The sequence below is a fragment of the Phyllostomus discolor genome, chromosome X (assembly GCF_004126475.2).
Source record: "Phyllostomus discolor isolate MPI-MPIP mPhyDis1 chromosome X, mPhyDis1.pri.v3, whole genome shotgun sequence".
NCBI classification, from domain to species: Eukaryota; Metazoa; Chordata; class Mammalia; order Chiroptera; family Phyllostomidae; genus Phyllostomus; species Phyllostomus discolor.
This window is the reverse complement of record NC_050198.1, coordinates 36,624,378-36,635,987: the sequence shown is the minus strand read 5'-3', so window position 1 is coordinate 36,635,987 and position 11,610 is coordinate 36,624,378. Positions and strand designations below refer to the sequence as shown.

The 11,610-nt window shown below is 35.1% G+C and overlaps 1 protein-coding gene across 2 annotated transcripts; it reads left to right on the top strand.

Moving 5' to 3' along the window:
* Positions 1 to 3,651: 3,651 nt before the first annotated feature.
* Positions 3,652 to 11,361, top strand: LOC114504990 (BTB/POZ domain-containing protein KCTD12-like). 2 transcript variants are annotated; one of them, XM_036016553.1, is made up of 3 exons: positions 3,652 to 3,781; positions 5,239 to 5,425; positions 9,161 to 11,361. In XM_036016553.1, the coding sequence occupies exon 3, from the start codon at positions 9,167 to 9,169 to the stop codon at positions 10,043 to 10,045; it is 879 nt and encodes a 292-aa protein (XP_035872446.1). In that variant the 5' UTR covers positions 3,652 to 3,781; positions 5,239 to 5,425; positions 9,161 to 9,166; the 3' UTR covers positions 10,046 to 11,361. The 2 variants fall into 2 exon arrangements, with proteins under 2 accessions (XP_035872446.1, XP_028378631.1); XM_028522830.2 differs by lacking the exon at positions 3,652 to 3,781 and having other exon boundaries at positions 5,042 to 5,425.
* Positions 11,362 to 11,610: the final 249 nt, after the last annotated feature.

The following is an 11,610-nucleotide window of genomic DNA, read 5'->3' as shown; positions in this document are numbered from 1 at the left end:
TTAAGTTCCTTGTTATTATTGTAATCCAGTCAATCTCTCCCTTTATATGTGTCAATATTTTCTTTATATATTTAGGTGCTACTATGTTTGGTGTGTAGATGTTTACAAGAGTTATGTTCTCTTGTTGGATTCTTCCCTTTATCATTATGAAATTCTCTTTTTTGTCTCTTGTTACAGACTTTGTTTTAAAGTCTATGTTTCTGATATAAGGTACACCAGCTTTTTAAAATTTCCATTTGCATGACATATTGTTTTCCATCCATTTACTCTCAGTCTGTTTGTGTCTTTCAATCTGAAATTGGTCTTCTTTAGGCAGCATATGTACAGTTCTTGTTTCTTTTATCCATTTATCCACCCTATGTATTTTAATTGGAAATTTCAGTGCATTTAAATTTGAAGTAAGTTTTGATAGATATGTAGTTATTGCCATGTTATTGTTTTTTATTGTTTTTGTAGTTCTCTGTTCCTTATTCTCTTTCCCTCTTTTCTTATAGGTTAATGTCTTTCTGTATTGTTATGTCTGAACTCCTTTATCTTTTTTCGTATGTCTGGTATAGCTTTTTGGGTTATTTTTACCATGTGTTACACATACACCAAGCTATGTTTATAGTAGCTTATTTTAAGTTTATGGTTGCTTAAGTTCAAACACATTCTAAAATAACTATAATATTTGGCAAAATCTATTGAGGCCACATTGGTTAATGAAATTATATAGGTTTCAAGGCTATGGCTCTATAATATATATCATCCTATATTGCATTGTGTTTACCACTCAAAGTCAAATCATTTCCTATCACCATATAATTAACTCCCTTTACTTTTTACTATACCCCCTCAATGCCCTTTATATTTGATAACCACCATACCATTTTCCATGTCTATTAGTTTTGTTTTGTTTGTCTTGTTTGTTCATTTGTTGCTTTTAGTTTTGTATGCCATATATGAGTAAAATATGGTACTTGAATTATTTATCTGGCTTATTTAGGTTAGGATGATATTCTCAAGGTCCATCCATGTTGTCACAAATGGTAATATATCATCTTTTCTTATGGCTGAGCTGTAGTCCATTGTATATATGTACCACATCTTTTTTTTAAGTTTGACTTTTCTCAAGATTATATTTACGTATTTTTAGAGAGAGGAAGAGAAACATCAATGTGTGATTGCTTCTCAAGTACCCCCTACTAGGGACCTGGCCTGCAATGCAGGCATGTGCCCTGACAGGGAATTGAACTAGTGATCCTTTGGTTTGCAGGCCCATGCTCAATCCACTGAGCTACACCAGCCAGGGCTGTCCAATCATCTGTTGAAGGACACTTCAGTCATTTCCATGTCTTGGCTATTGTGAATAATGCTGCAGTGAACATGAGTACATATATCTTTACAAATAGATGTTTTCAAATTTTGTGAGTAGATACCCAGAAGAGGGGTTGCTGAGTCACGTTGTAACTCTTTTCTTAATTTTTTGAGGAACCTCTGTACTGTTTTCCATAGTAGCTGTACCAATTTACATTCCCATCAGCAGTGAATGAGGGTTCCTTTTTCTCCACAACCTCTCCAACATTTGTTATTACTTATTTTGTTGATAACAGCCATTCTAACATGTATGAGGTCATAACTAATTGTAGTTTTGATTTGCATTTCCCTAAAAGCTTGTGAAGATGAGCATTTTTTCATATATCTGTTGGCCATTTTTATGACTTTTTGAAAGAAGTGTCTGCTCAGGTCCTCTGTGCATGTTTTTAAAATGGGATTGTTTGTTTTTTATGGCATTGAGTTGTATGAGTATTTTATTTTATTTTTTAATATTTTATTTATTTTTAGAGAAAGGGGAAGGGAAGGAGAAAGAGAGGGAGAGAAACATCAATGTGTGGTTGCCTCTTATGAGCTCCCCACTGGGCCCCTGGCCCACAACCCAGACATGTGCCCTGACTGGGAATCGAACCTGCAACCTTTTGGTTTGCAGGACCACGCTCAGTCCACTGAGCTACACCAGCCAGGCTTAAATACATTTTGCATATTAACCCCTTGTCAGAGCTATTCTTTGCAAATATCTTCTCTTATTCAGTTGGTTGCCTTTTTGTTTTATTGGCAGATTCTTTTGCTGTGCAGAATCGGTTTAGTTTGATATAGTCCCTTTCAATTTTTCTTTTGCTACCCTTGCATTTGACATCAAATTCATAAAGTATTCTCTAATACCAAGGTCCACAAGTATAATACTTAATGTTTTCTTCTACGTAATTTATTGTTTCAGGTGTTTGATCCATTTTGAGTTAATTTTTGTATATGATATCAAAGAGCAGTCTAGTTTCATTCTTTTGCATGTGGCTTTCCAATTTTCCCAGCGCCACTTATTGAAGAGGCTTTCTTTTCTCCATTGTATGTTTTTGGCTCCTTTGTTGAAAATTATTTGCTCAACTGCGTATGAGTTTATTTCTGGATTCTCAATTCTGTGCCATTGGTCTCTCTGTCTGGTTTTCTGCCAATGCAATGCTGCTTTGATTATTGTTGCTTTGTAGCATAATTTGAAGTCAAGGAATATGGTTCTGCTGGCTTTGTTCTTTTTTCTCAGAATTGCTTTGGCTTTTGAGGTCTTTTGTGGTTCCATACAAATCTGATGATTTTTTGTTCTACTTCTTAAAAAAACTGTCATTGGGGTTTTGATGAGGATTGCATTAAGTGTGTATATGTACAAGGTTCAGAGAGACATGGCCATGACAACAATTACAATTTCTTTTTGAAAAATCCACATTTTAATTCAGCAATTCAACTTGAGGTAAAAGAGAAAAAATTGCACATGAAATACAATCATTAGGTTAGAGTTATCCATATTAAATAATTTGTTCATTCTCTACTTGAATTGCATAGATAATCTGAAGAAAATTAGTTTAGAGTTTGGAATTATAAAAGCCTGATTCTCCTTATTCCAACATTTAAAAAAGGTGACTGTTAATACATGACATATTCTTTCAACCTATTTTGCTAACACTATTCTTTCTGCCTGGAATATGTTTCCTACTAATTCTTATTCATCTGATAAAACTTGGTGTAGATGTCTCTTCCATGAAGTCTTTGGGAACACCTACATGACCTAGTGGTATTTCCTTTTTATTACAGCACCATGTGCATATTTCTTCCATAACACTAACTTGTATTGAATTTATTTGTTCACAAATCTTTCTCTTGGACTAAAATATAAGGCTTATGTGACTAATTTGTTTCTTTATCCTCAATATTTAACATAGTATCTAGTACAAAAGAAGTGATTTACTTGAACTATGGAGGTCATTTGAATGTTTATTGCAATAACATTATTAAAGTAAACAGATCTGATGCATCCATGTTGAGAATTCAACCAAGTCTTTAATTTTAAAAAAAGCACACACTCAATTTGCAGCTGCTAAATGTTTATGTGTTCATTCTGAACCAACAAAATATCAGAAAAAATTTCTCTTATCCCCAAATGTTATTCTTTTATTAATATCACCACCACCATCTTTTCCCTTTCTGGACGTTGCTTCTTCCTGAAACTGCAGAGTAGAAAGCTGGCCTTTTCCATCTGGGAGGCTGTCTGGGGAGGGAGCCAAGTATGTCATAGAGGGAGGGGAGAGTCTAAAGGCTTCCTAGTATTAAAAGAAGAAATCTAGACTGAGCACCAAAGCGCACAGCAAAGGAGAGGGAAGAGAGCAGGAGGGCACTTCACAAGCTGAGCCAAGCCTGCAGCGAGGCAGAGAGGGGCTGAGGCTGTGCTTGGCAATATTCGAGTAGCTGGAGATTCGAGGTAACTACTCAATTGATCCCCTTATCTTTCATTTCCAGTTCACTGCTTCTGGAATTCAGGAGCTTCTGTATTTGAGCTGGGGATACACATGTCTCTGTGTGTTCTTTCTGTGTACTGAGAGAGGACTGCATGTGAAACCTGCCTAGAGATCCAAAAGCAAGCAAGTTTCTTCCCTGAAAGGGAATTCTGAAAATTCAGAGCGTCTTTCATTTGGTTATTTTTTATTTGAATTTTTAAAGCATCTCTGTACTAGCATTGTTTTTTTATGAGCAGAGAAAAAGCCATAGGTTCAAGTTACTAGTAAGGGCTGGGAATGCTGCTGAGGATTTTCCCCTTTAAGTAGGACAATAAAACTATTTCTTAATTCTTATTTAAACTTGCTTTTTTCCTTTTGCTTACACTTCCAGTTCAGCTTTTACCTACTTTATTTTCTCGAATCTCTTTGAAATGGAACAACATAAATGTGGGAACCACATTTCAAAATCATATCAATGTGTTCATTTTTATAAGTGAGTGTATTTTTAAGACAGACTGTCCAAAAAGAAGAGGGATTGTGAGGGAGAGAGAGAGAGAAGAGAGGAAATATTAGGACACAAAGATATCAGGTTTAATATAATTGGAAATTGATAATTTATAAACTATCTGATTTCCTTAGAAAAATGCTTCCATATCATTTTCAGGTATGCATCAGGGGTTTTTTCATATATTTGACTTTGTTCTTCTTTTAAAAACACTGCATCTTGGTTGCAGGATTCTTTGACTACAGATAGCAAGTGATGCACGAGCTACTTTCTCTAGTGCCTTTGAAACACTGAAATGTAAAGTTCAGCTCTTCCCAGCTTGCAACCAACATACAGCTGGGTTGAACATTTTATCCTCTGATTTAAACTATTTACATTTCACATTCTGTCTTTTAACTTCCTCCTTGCAGAGACCTTTATTTGTTTGATTTCCTAGGGCAGGTAACCACAAGCCCTTATCAGCTTGAAGTTTATGTGCAGAAGGAAAAAAAAAAAGAGATGTTAAAATGTTATATCCCAAACAAGCAATTAAAAAACTGAGGAATGGTTAGATTGAATAGACTTTTTTTGTTGTTGTTGTTTCCTGCCAAGCAAGCTAGCCGAGCAGGAAACCCTGGCATGGGGAAGGGGGGAAAGGTGCATATCCAAAGAATTTTATATGCAAAAGATATTTTTACATTGCAAATAAATGTTCCTGTTTGGGAAATGTCCTTCCTGACTTCATTTTTTGTTATTGGGAAAACTGCTTCTATTTTTATTTATTTAAAATTACTTGAAATTCCTAGTTATCAGGAGTAGTCTTATGAATTACTTTCAGAGTAAAAGTTGTATTTATGTTTTCAAATATGGCTGTGGTTGTACCATAGGGACGTGTGGCAGTTGAGGATCTTCTGCAGTTCTAGTTCTAAATTTTCCCCTTTTGACTTCTTCCTACAGAAATAAAGGTTCAATCTTTAGGATTTAACTAAAATTCCTACTCTAATGTGAGAGGCAAAATAGACTACCCACCTTCACCTCTCAAGCTGAATGTGACACACTGGGTCATAGGATTTTAAACCATCAGTGGACTTGAGCAAATGAAGTAACTCTAAAACATCAAGAAAGAAAAACCTGAAACAACAAGGTATAAACATTATACTACTATTTTTCACCTGCTTAATTGTGTTATAAAATGATCTTTTTGTACAATGGAGAACAACTATCTCTGACCTTTATTATTGTTGTTAGAGGGACTATATAACAGCTTTTTTGCATTCAGAAATCTTCAAAATCTAACATATCCATATTTATTGTTTATATACTCATACATGTATTTAAAATGAATTTCTATAAATGTATTTCTACTTATATAATGTGGGATTGTGAAAGTAATGAAATTTATATCACATTTGTTTATTGGTGGTTTACTCATCATTCACTAATTGCTTACTATAAGTTTATTACTTGCTAAACTCCAGAGATTTTTAGGTCAAGATTACTAAATATCTCAGAGATTATTTGGGACAACAGTATAAATAATGGTGCATTATATTATAAGTGCTCTAAGATATATTTCCAATCCGAAGCAAAAATAAAGAATATGAAGGATCGAAGTGGCAGTTCAAAAGAATGTTTTATGTTATCAGAATCTTAATGGATCACTATAAGACTTCTAGTACCACAATCAACTGGTGGATTGCAATCTTTCAATGACTGTCCCAAGATGTGCTAAGGGAGTCAATATAATCAAACAGCCATTAAGCACTTACTATATGATAGGCATATCATATGTGTAATGTACTTGTGTGAAGTACATTACATTATATATAATTTCCTCCATATCTTGTGAATCTTTTGTTATATCCATTTACTGGATAAGAAAACTGAGGCTCATAGAGAATAAGTAATTTGTCCTAAGTTACCCAGCTAATAAATGGCAGAGGTGGGATTCAAACTCAGACCTTCCTAAACTATACTATGTTATAATATTTATCAAGAAGCTACAGGGAGGTTGGGGTAGGAAGAGTAAAAGAGCACATTTCAGGCAGAAAGAATCCTAGGTTAAAGCAATGTAGACATAAAAAAGTGGATGAGTCTGGTGAACTAGATTTAGATTCAGTAGCTAAAGTTTATAGTCATTTTGGGGGTACCAACAGAAAAGATAGTTGAAAGAAAACCCAACAACAAGGCAAAGACCGGTATGAAACTTTTCATATACTGTATTTAATATATTTGAACTTCAGTCTCTAGACTTTGAGAAACCTTTGACAGTGTTTATGCAAGGCCATAATCAGTTTTACATTTGAGAAAGATAATTCTAGTTATAGTGTGGAGGGTAGATTAGTAAGTGGAAACTAAAAACACTTATTTGTATGAAGGATTATAATGAACTGTGCACCTGCTTATTCCTTTGAGAAATGTGGATTGCAATAGTATTTACTTAATTAGATTGTTAGAAATATTAACTGAGTCATCACATTAAAAGAGATAAAAAATTGTCACATATATGCTTCACAAATATTAGTTACTGTTATTATTTTACCACTACTACTGTTACAATATTATGAAAAAGAATAGGAAACCAAAGAGTAAAATATAAAATGAAATTTTCAAGAGAAGATTTCTATACAAATCTATTTATATAGAAGAGAGGGAAGTTAATTTTAGTTAGACTTGAATTGGTCCTTGATGTCAAGGAAATGGAATAACACTTTCCAGAAGGGGAAAGGTATGGGCAAAGGCAATATATCATGGGCAAGCAATAATACCTACACCATTTTTATATACATAAAGAAGTCTTGGAAGATACAGTCAATTAAAAACATGGACATTGGAGTCCCACTGCTAGAGTTTGAATACCACTTCAGACATTTGTTGGTTTCACATTGGGCAAGCTATTGTTTTTTTTTTTCTTTGGCAAATGAGGATGTTTGTACCCACTTTATGGCTAAGAACAATGCTTGGCACATAATATGTCTTATGTAGTGTATTCTTATCATTAAAGAGAGGAAAGAACTAGTTTATAGATAGGTTTGAGTTCCACAGTAAGGGTTTTAGAGTTGATTTTTAGGCAAAATAGTGTCACTGACAATTTGTAAACTGAGCAAAAGGTTATGATAACAATTGATATGGTAATAGAATGTAGGATATTTTTTGGAGGTGGGTGTAGGGTGTAGGGCAGATGTGGTTGGATCTCAGGTAGAGATGAACATATCAGTTCAGATGTTCAAGTCAATTAAGGCAGAGTGAAGAATAGAAGTGGTGGTTGTAATAATGTGTATGCAAGAGACATCATAAAGGAATAATTTCTGTGGTAGTGAGGAATACACTTAAGGTAGATGAATAGGTCAGTAAGATGACTCTAAAGTTTCTAAATCTCCAGGTTTAATGACTGGAAAAATTGTGCTATTACTGACAGGAAAAAGTCATAAAATATGACCTGTTTAGGCTGGAATATAAAGGCAAAATAATTATAGTAACTCAGATTTTAAAAACACTTTCTTGTATATGCATGTGTTTTGGAAAATGCTGAATTCAAGCTACTGCTGGCACATTCAGCAAGCAATTGCCAACAGCAAGCTGAAGTTTAGAAGTAGGCTAGCATTCAGTAACCACAGTGAATACAACAGTTGGAAAAGCTTAAGAGGATAACTTCTATGAGGGAGAGATTAGACAGCGAAAAACACAGTTCTGAGGCTTGCACAGTCACAGTTTAGGATGGTTTGAGAAGAGAGAGAAGCTGGTAACAGATGAAATTGAAATGGACCATGGGGTAGGAAGAGGTTCAGCAAAATCTAATATAGACAATAATGTTGACTTACATACAGATAAAGAAGAACGGGAAGCAAAGAAAGGTGATGAGCTTACCATGTTTTATGTTGGAAACATTGGACAGTGAGAAAGCACTAAGTTATGGTCTTACAATAGTTGCCTATTTTTTATTTTATAACTAATGTTCTCATACTGCAATGAGTTATCAATTTATACCAGTAGAGTAGCAAAAATTTAGAAATCTAGGTAATGCCAAAGTATGGTGGGGATTTGAGGATTAATTAGGAATGCAGACAAGGGACATTTTAGAGAACATGTCAGGACTTAGTCAAATTAGGTATATGCATACAATGTGACTCAGAAATTCATTGCTGGATATATAGCCTAAAGATGTTCTCTCAGAGGTTCTTAGGAAACAAACAGGAACATAAATTGGAGCAGGGGGTTAGAGGCAATCTGAGTGTCAGTCACTGGGAGAGTAGATAGTAAAACATAGTAAGTGCATACCACAAAGTATTATATCACAATTGGAAGCAAGAGATTAGGTATACACATAGCAACATGAAGAAATTTGAACAATATAGTGGTGAGAGTGAAAAATGTATAAATATGTATAAATGAAGACTGAAATATATAATACAATAACATATACATCCATTTAAAAGAACAAAATTAATTATTCAAGAGTACATTTACACAGAAAGATGCATGCTAAATTTATCAGAATGACAACCTATGGTGGGACCAGGGACAGGAAAGGGAATGGACTGTGAAAGTAAAATAGAATAACCAAAACAAAAAAACAAACATCACAAGAAAAGAGGGCCCTGTATGGACTGTGATAACATGCCATGAATTGAGCATTGTGAGTATTTGATTCACCTAACATTCAGAAGGACATTAAAATATAATTGCAAAGCAAATTATGTATGATTTTTCTATCTTGTCATTTACAAGTTAAAAATAGTTTTAACTACAGATTTGCAAAAGTTTATGGTTTGCTTAATTTTCTTGGTATGTAGTATTTATGAGTGCAAAAAAATTGTTTCAAAGTAGAATCCCCATACTGTAAACCTTTACTTAGAACCAATGTCTTTTGCTCCTGCAGATCAATATGGCCATGCCTGAGAAATCAAGCTGTACTAAACCAAGTGAGAATTTCAGTCATTTCCCTGAGATTATTGAACTCAACGTGGGTGGTCAGATGTACATCACTCGCTATCTTACTTTGGTTAGTGTTCCTGGCTCCCTGCTCTGGGAAATGTTCAATGAAAAGAATCCTTGCTCCCTAGCCCAGGACAACAAAGGGAGATTCTTTGTAGACAGAGATGGTTTCCTCTTTCGTTATGTGCTAGACTACATGAGAGACCAGAAACTAGTGCTTCCTGACCACTTTCCAGAGTGTGGTCGGCTCCAGAGAGAAGCAGAATACTTCAAGCTACCAGAGTTAGTAAAGATGTTGGCTCCTAAAATCAATAAGGTCAAGTCATTTGGCAATGATTTTTGCCAAAGTGATGTAGAAGAGCTTTCCACCAACATTGACATCACATGTAATATCTCTTCAAGTAATAACATCCAAGTTAGTGGCCCTGATAACTCCCCAGCTCTGACAGTAAACACTGGTTCTGACCTCAAGAAGGCAGGTTTTATCACTATTGGCTATCGAGGCTCCTATACTCTGGGTAGGGATAGCCAAGCAGATGCCAAATTCCGCCGTGTGGCCCGAATCATGGTGTGTGGTAAGATCTCATTGGCCAAAGAAGTATTTGGAGATACTCTAAATGAGAGCAGAGACCCTGACCGTCCTCCTGAGAGGTACACTTCTCGATATTACCTCAAATTTACCTTTCTGGAACAAGCCTTTGATAAATTAGCTGATGCTGGCTTTCACATGGTTGCATGCAACTCCTCCGGCACCTGCACTATCACCCATGACCAAACAGATGACAAGATCTGGACCTCTTACACTGAATATGTTTTCTGCCGGGAGTGACACTGAAAAGAAAATCACCCAGAAAATACAAAGAAAACAGCCAACTTTCTCTCCCTTCTGTGTTCCTGTGCCAACCATCCTTTTTAGAAATAAATATGTTAATTTTGGATCCATTAAATCTTGGACAATGCCATTCCCTTCACCATAACCAGTTGAACCTTTTTTGGAGACTTTCTTCTTAAATATTCCATTCTATCTGGCTTCCAACCTACCTTGGATTGTGGAGTTGGATGTCATTTCAGGAAAAGTATTCAATGTGTAGGCATATGTGCATGCACAACACTGTAAGTATTAGAGATGTCTTTGTTGAGTTAATGCAGTTAGATAAAACCACAGGATTTAGTTAGTTAAGAAATGTTAAGCCATAGTTTCCAAACTAGTTTTCAACACAATATCTTGTAATTGCTTACATACTTTGTTACCTGTACTCTCCTAAGGAAAGCCCCATGTATACTTATGTTGAACTGGAGTCCCCTATAGTAAATGTGAATATGCTTTGTAAACTGTTATTGCTATTCTTTTTATCCAGACAGAATGGAAGAAACTGATGGGCATCCTCCTAGGAGGTTCATAGGAAGGTCAATCAATTAAAAAAAAGTATTGATTATTCTTGTTAGAAGAAGGATGTAAAAAAGCAGCCAACAATGCCAAGAATAAGAGGCTTAGTACTTGAATTGCATCATGACTATTACACAGGCATAGGCAGGTATGCCACTTTAAAAGACTGTGCTAAAATATCTTTTTATTAATTAGAATTGAAACATAAGAACATGTAGCTAAGGGAAGTTTAAGCGAATAATTGCTGTTTTCAAATACACATATGTAGTAGTTTGATTTTCACTAAGTCAAACAATTGGATGTATGTCAACTCTTAACTTATGCCAGACTGTGTGTGTGGGTGTGTCTTGGGTGTCAGTGGGAGAAGGAGGAGGAGGAAGATGAACAAAAGGAATTTTGAAAAAAGGAAATAAAAGTTCATCTTCTAAAATCCATACAAATGACTTTTGTTACATGGGTTGAAAGAAAAATCTTCATATGAAAACACCAGAGTTTGATACAATGACACAAATGATTGGGTTGCTGGAGAATATGAGACAAGTCAAGAAAAAGAAACTTCAAAGGCTCATGTAAAAAAAAAAAAAACCCTTGATCTCTTCTGAGTGGCTTTACAGTAACTCAGTGATCAAATGGCCTTCTAGTTTCTTTATTCCTTCTTTGATGCCTCTTATTTACCCCATGTCTCTATTGCACTTAATATCTTTTGATTTGGTTCCTAGTCGGGACTCAGGGTTTCAAGGAATTAAAACCCATTCAATGTGTCTTGAGAAAAATAAAAAGTACATGTATAAGAGGTGTGAGTGAGTGGACATTTTATAAATGCACCTGTTCTATTGAGTCCAAAGACAAAAATGGAGTCTGATCAAGTTTCAGATGTTCTCGGGAGATGTCAAGAACTGATGTTCTCTCTTGTCTGTCAGAGGCCATGTGACTTTTCTTTTGATCATTTGAGTCTGTCAGCTCTATATTTTTCTCTCCACATCTTAGGGTCATCTTTTACTCAGTTT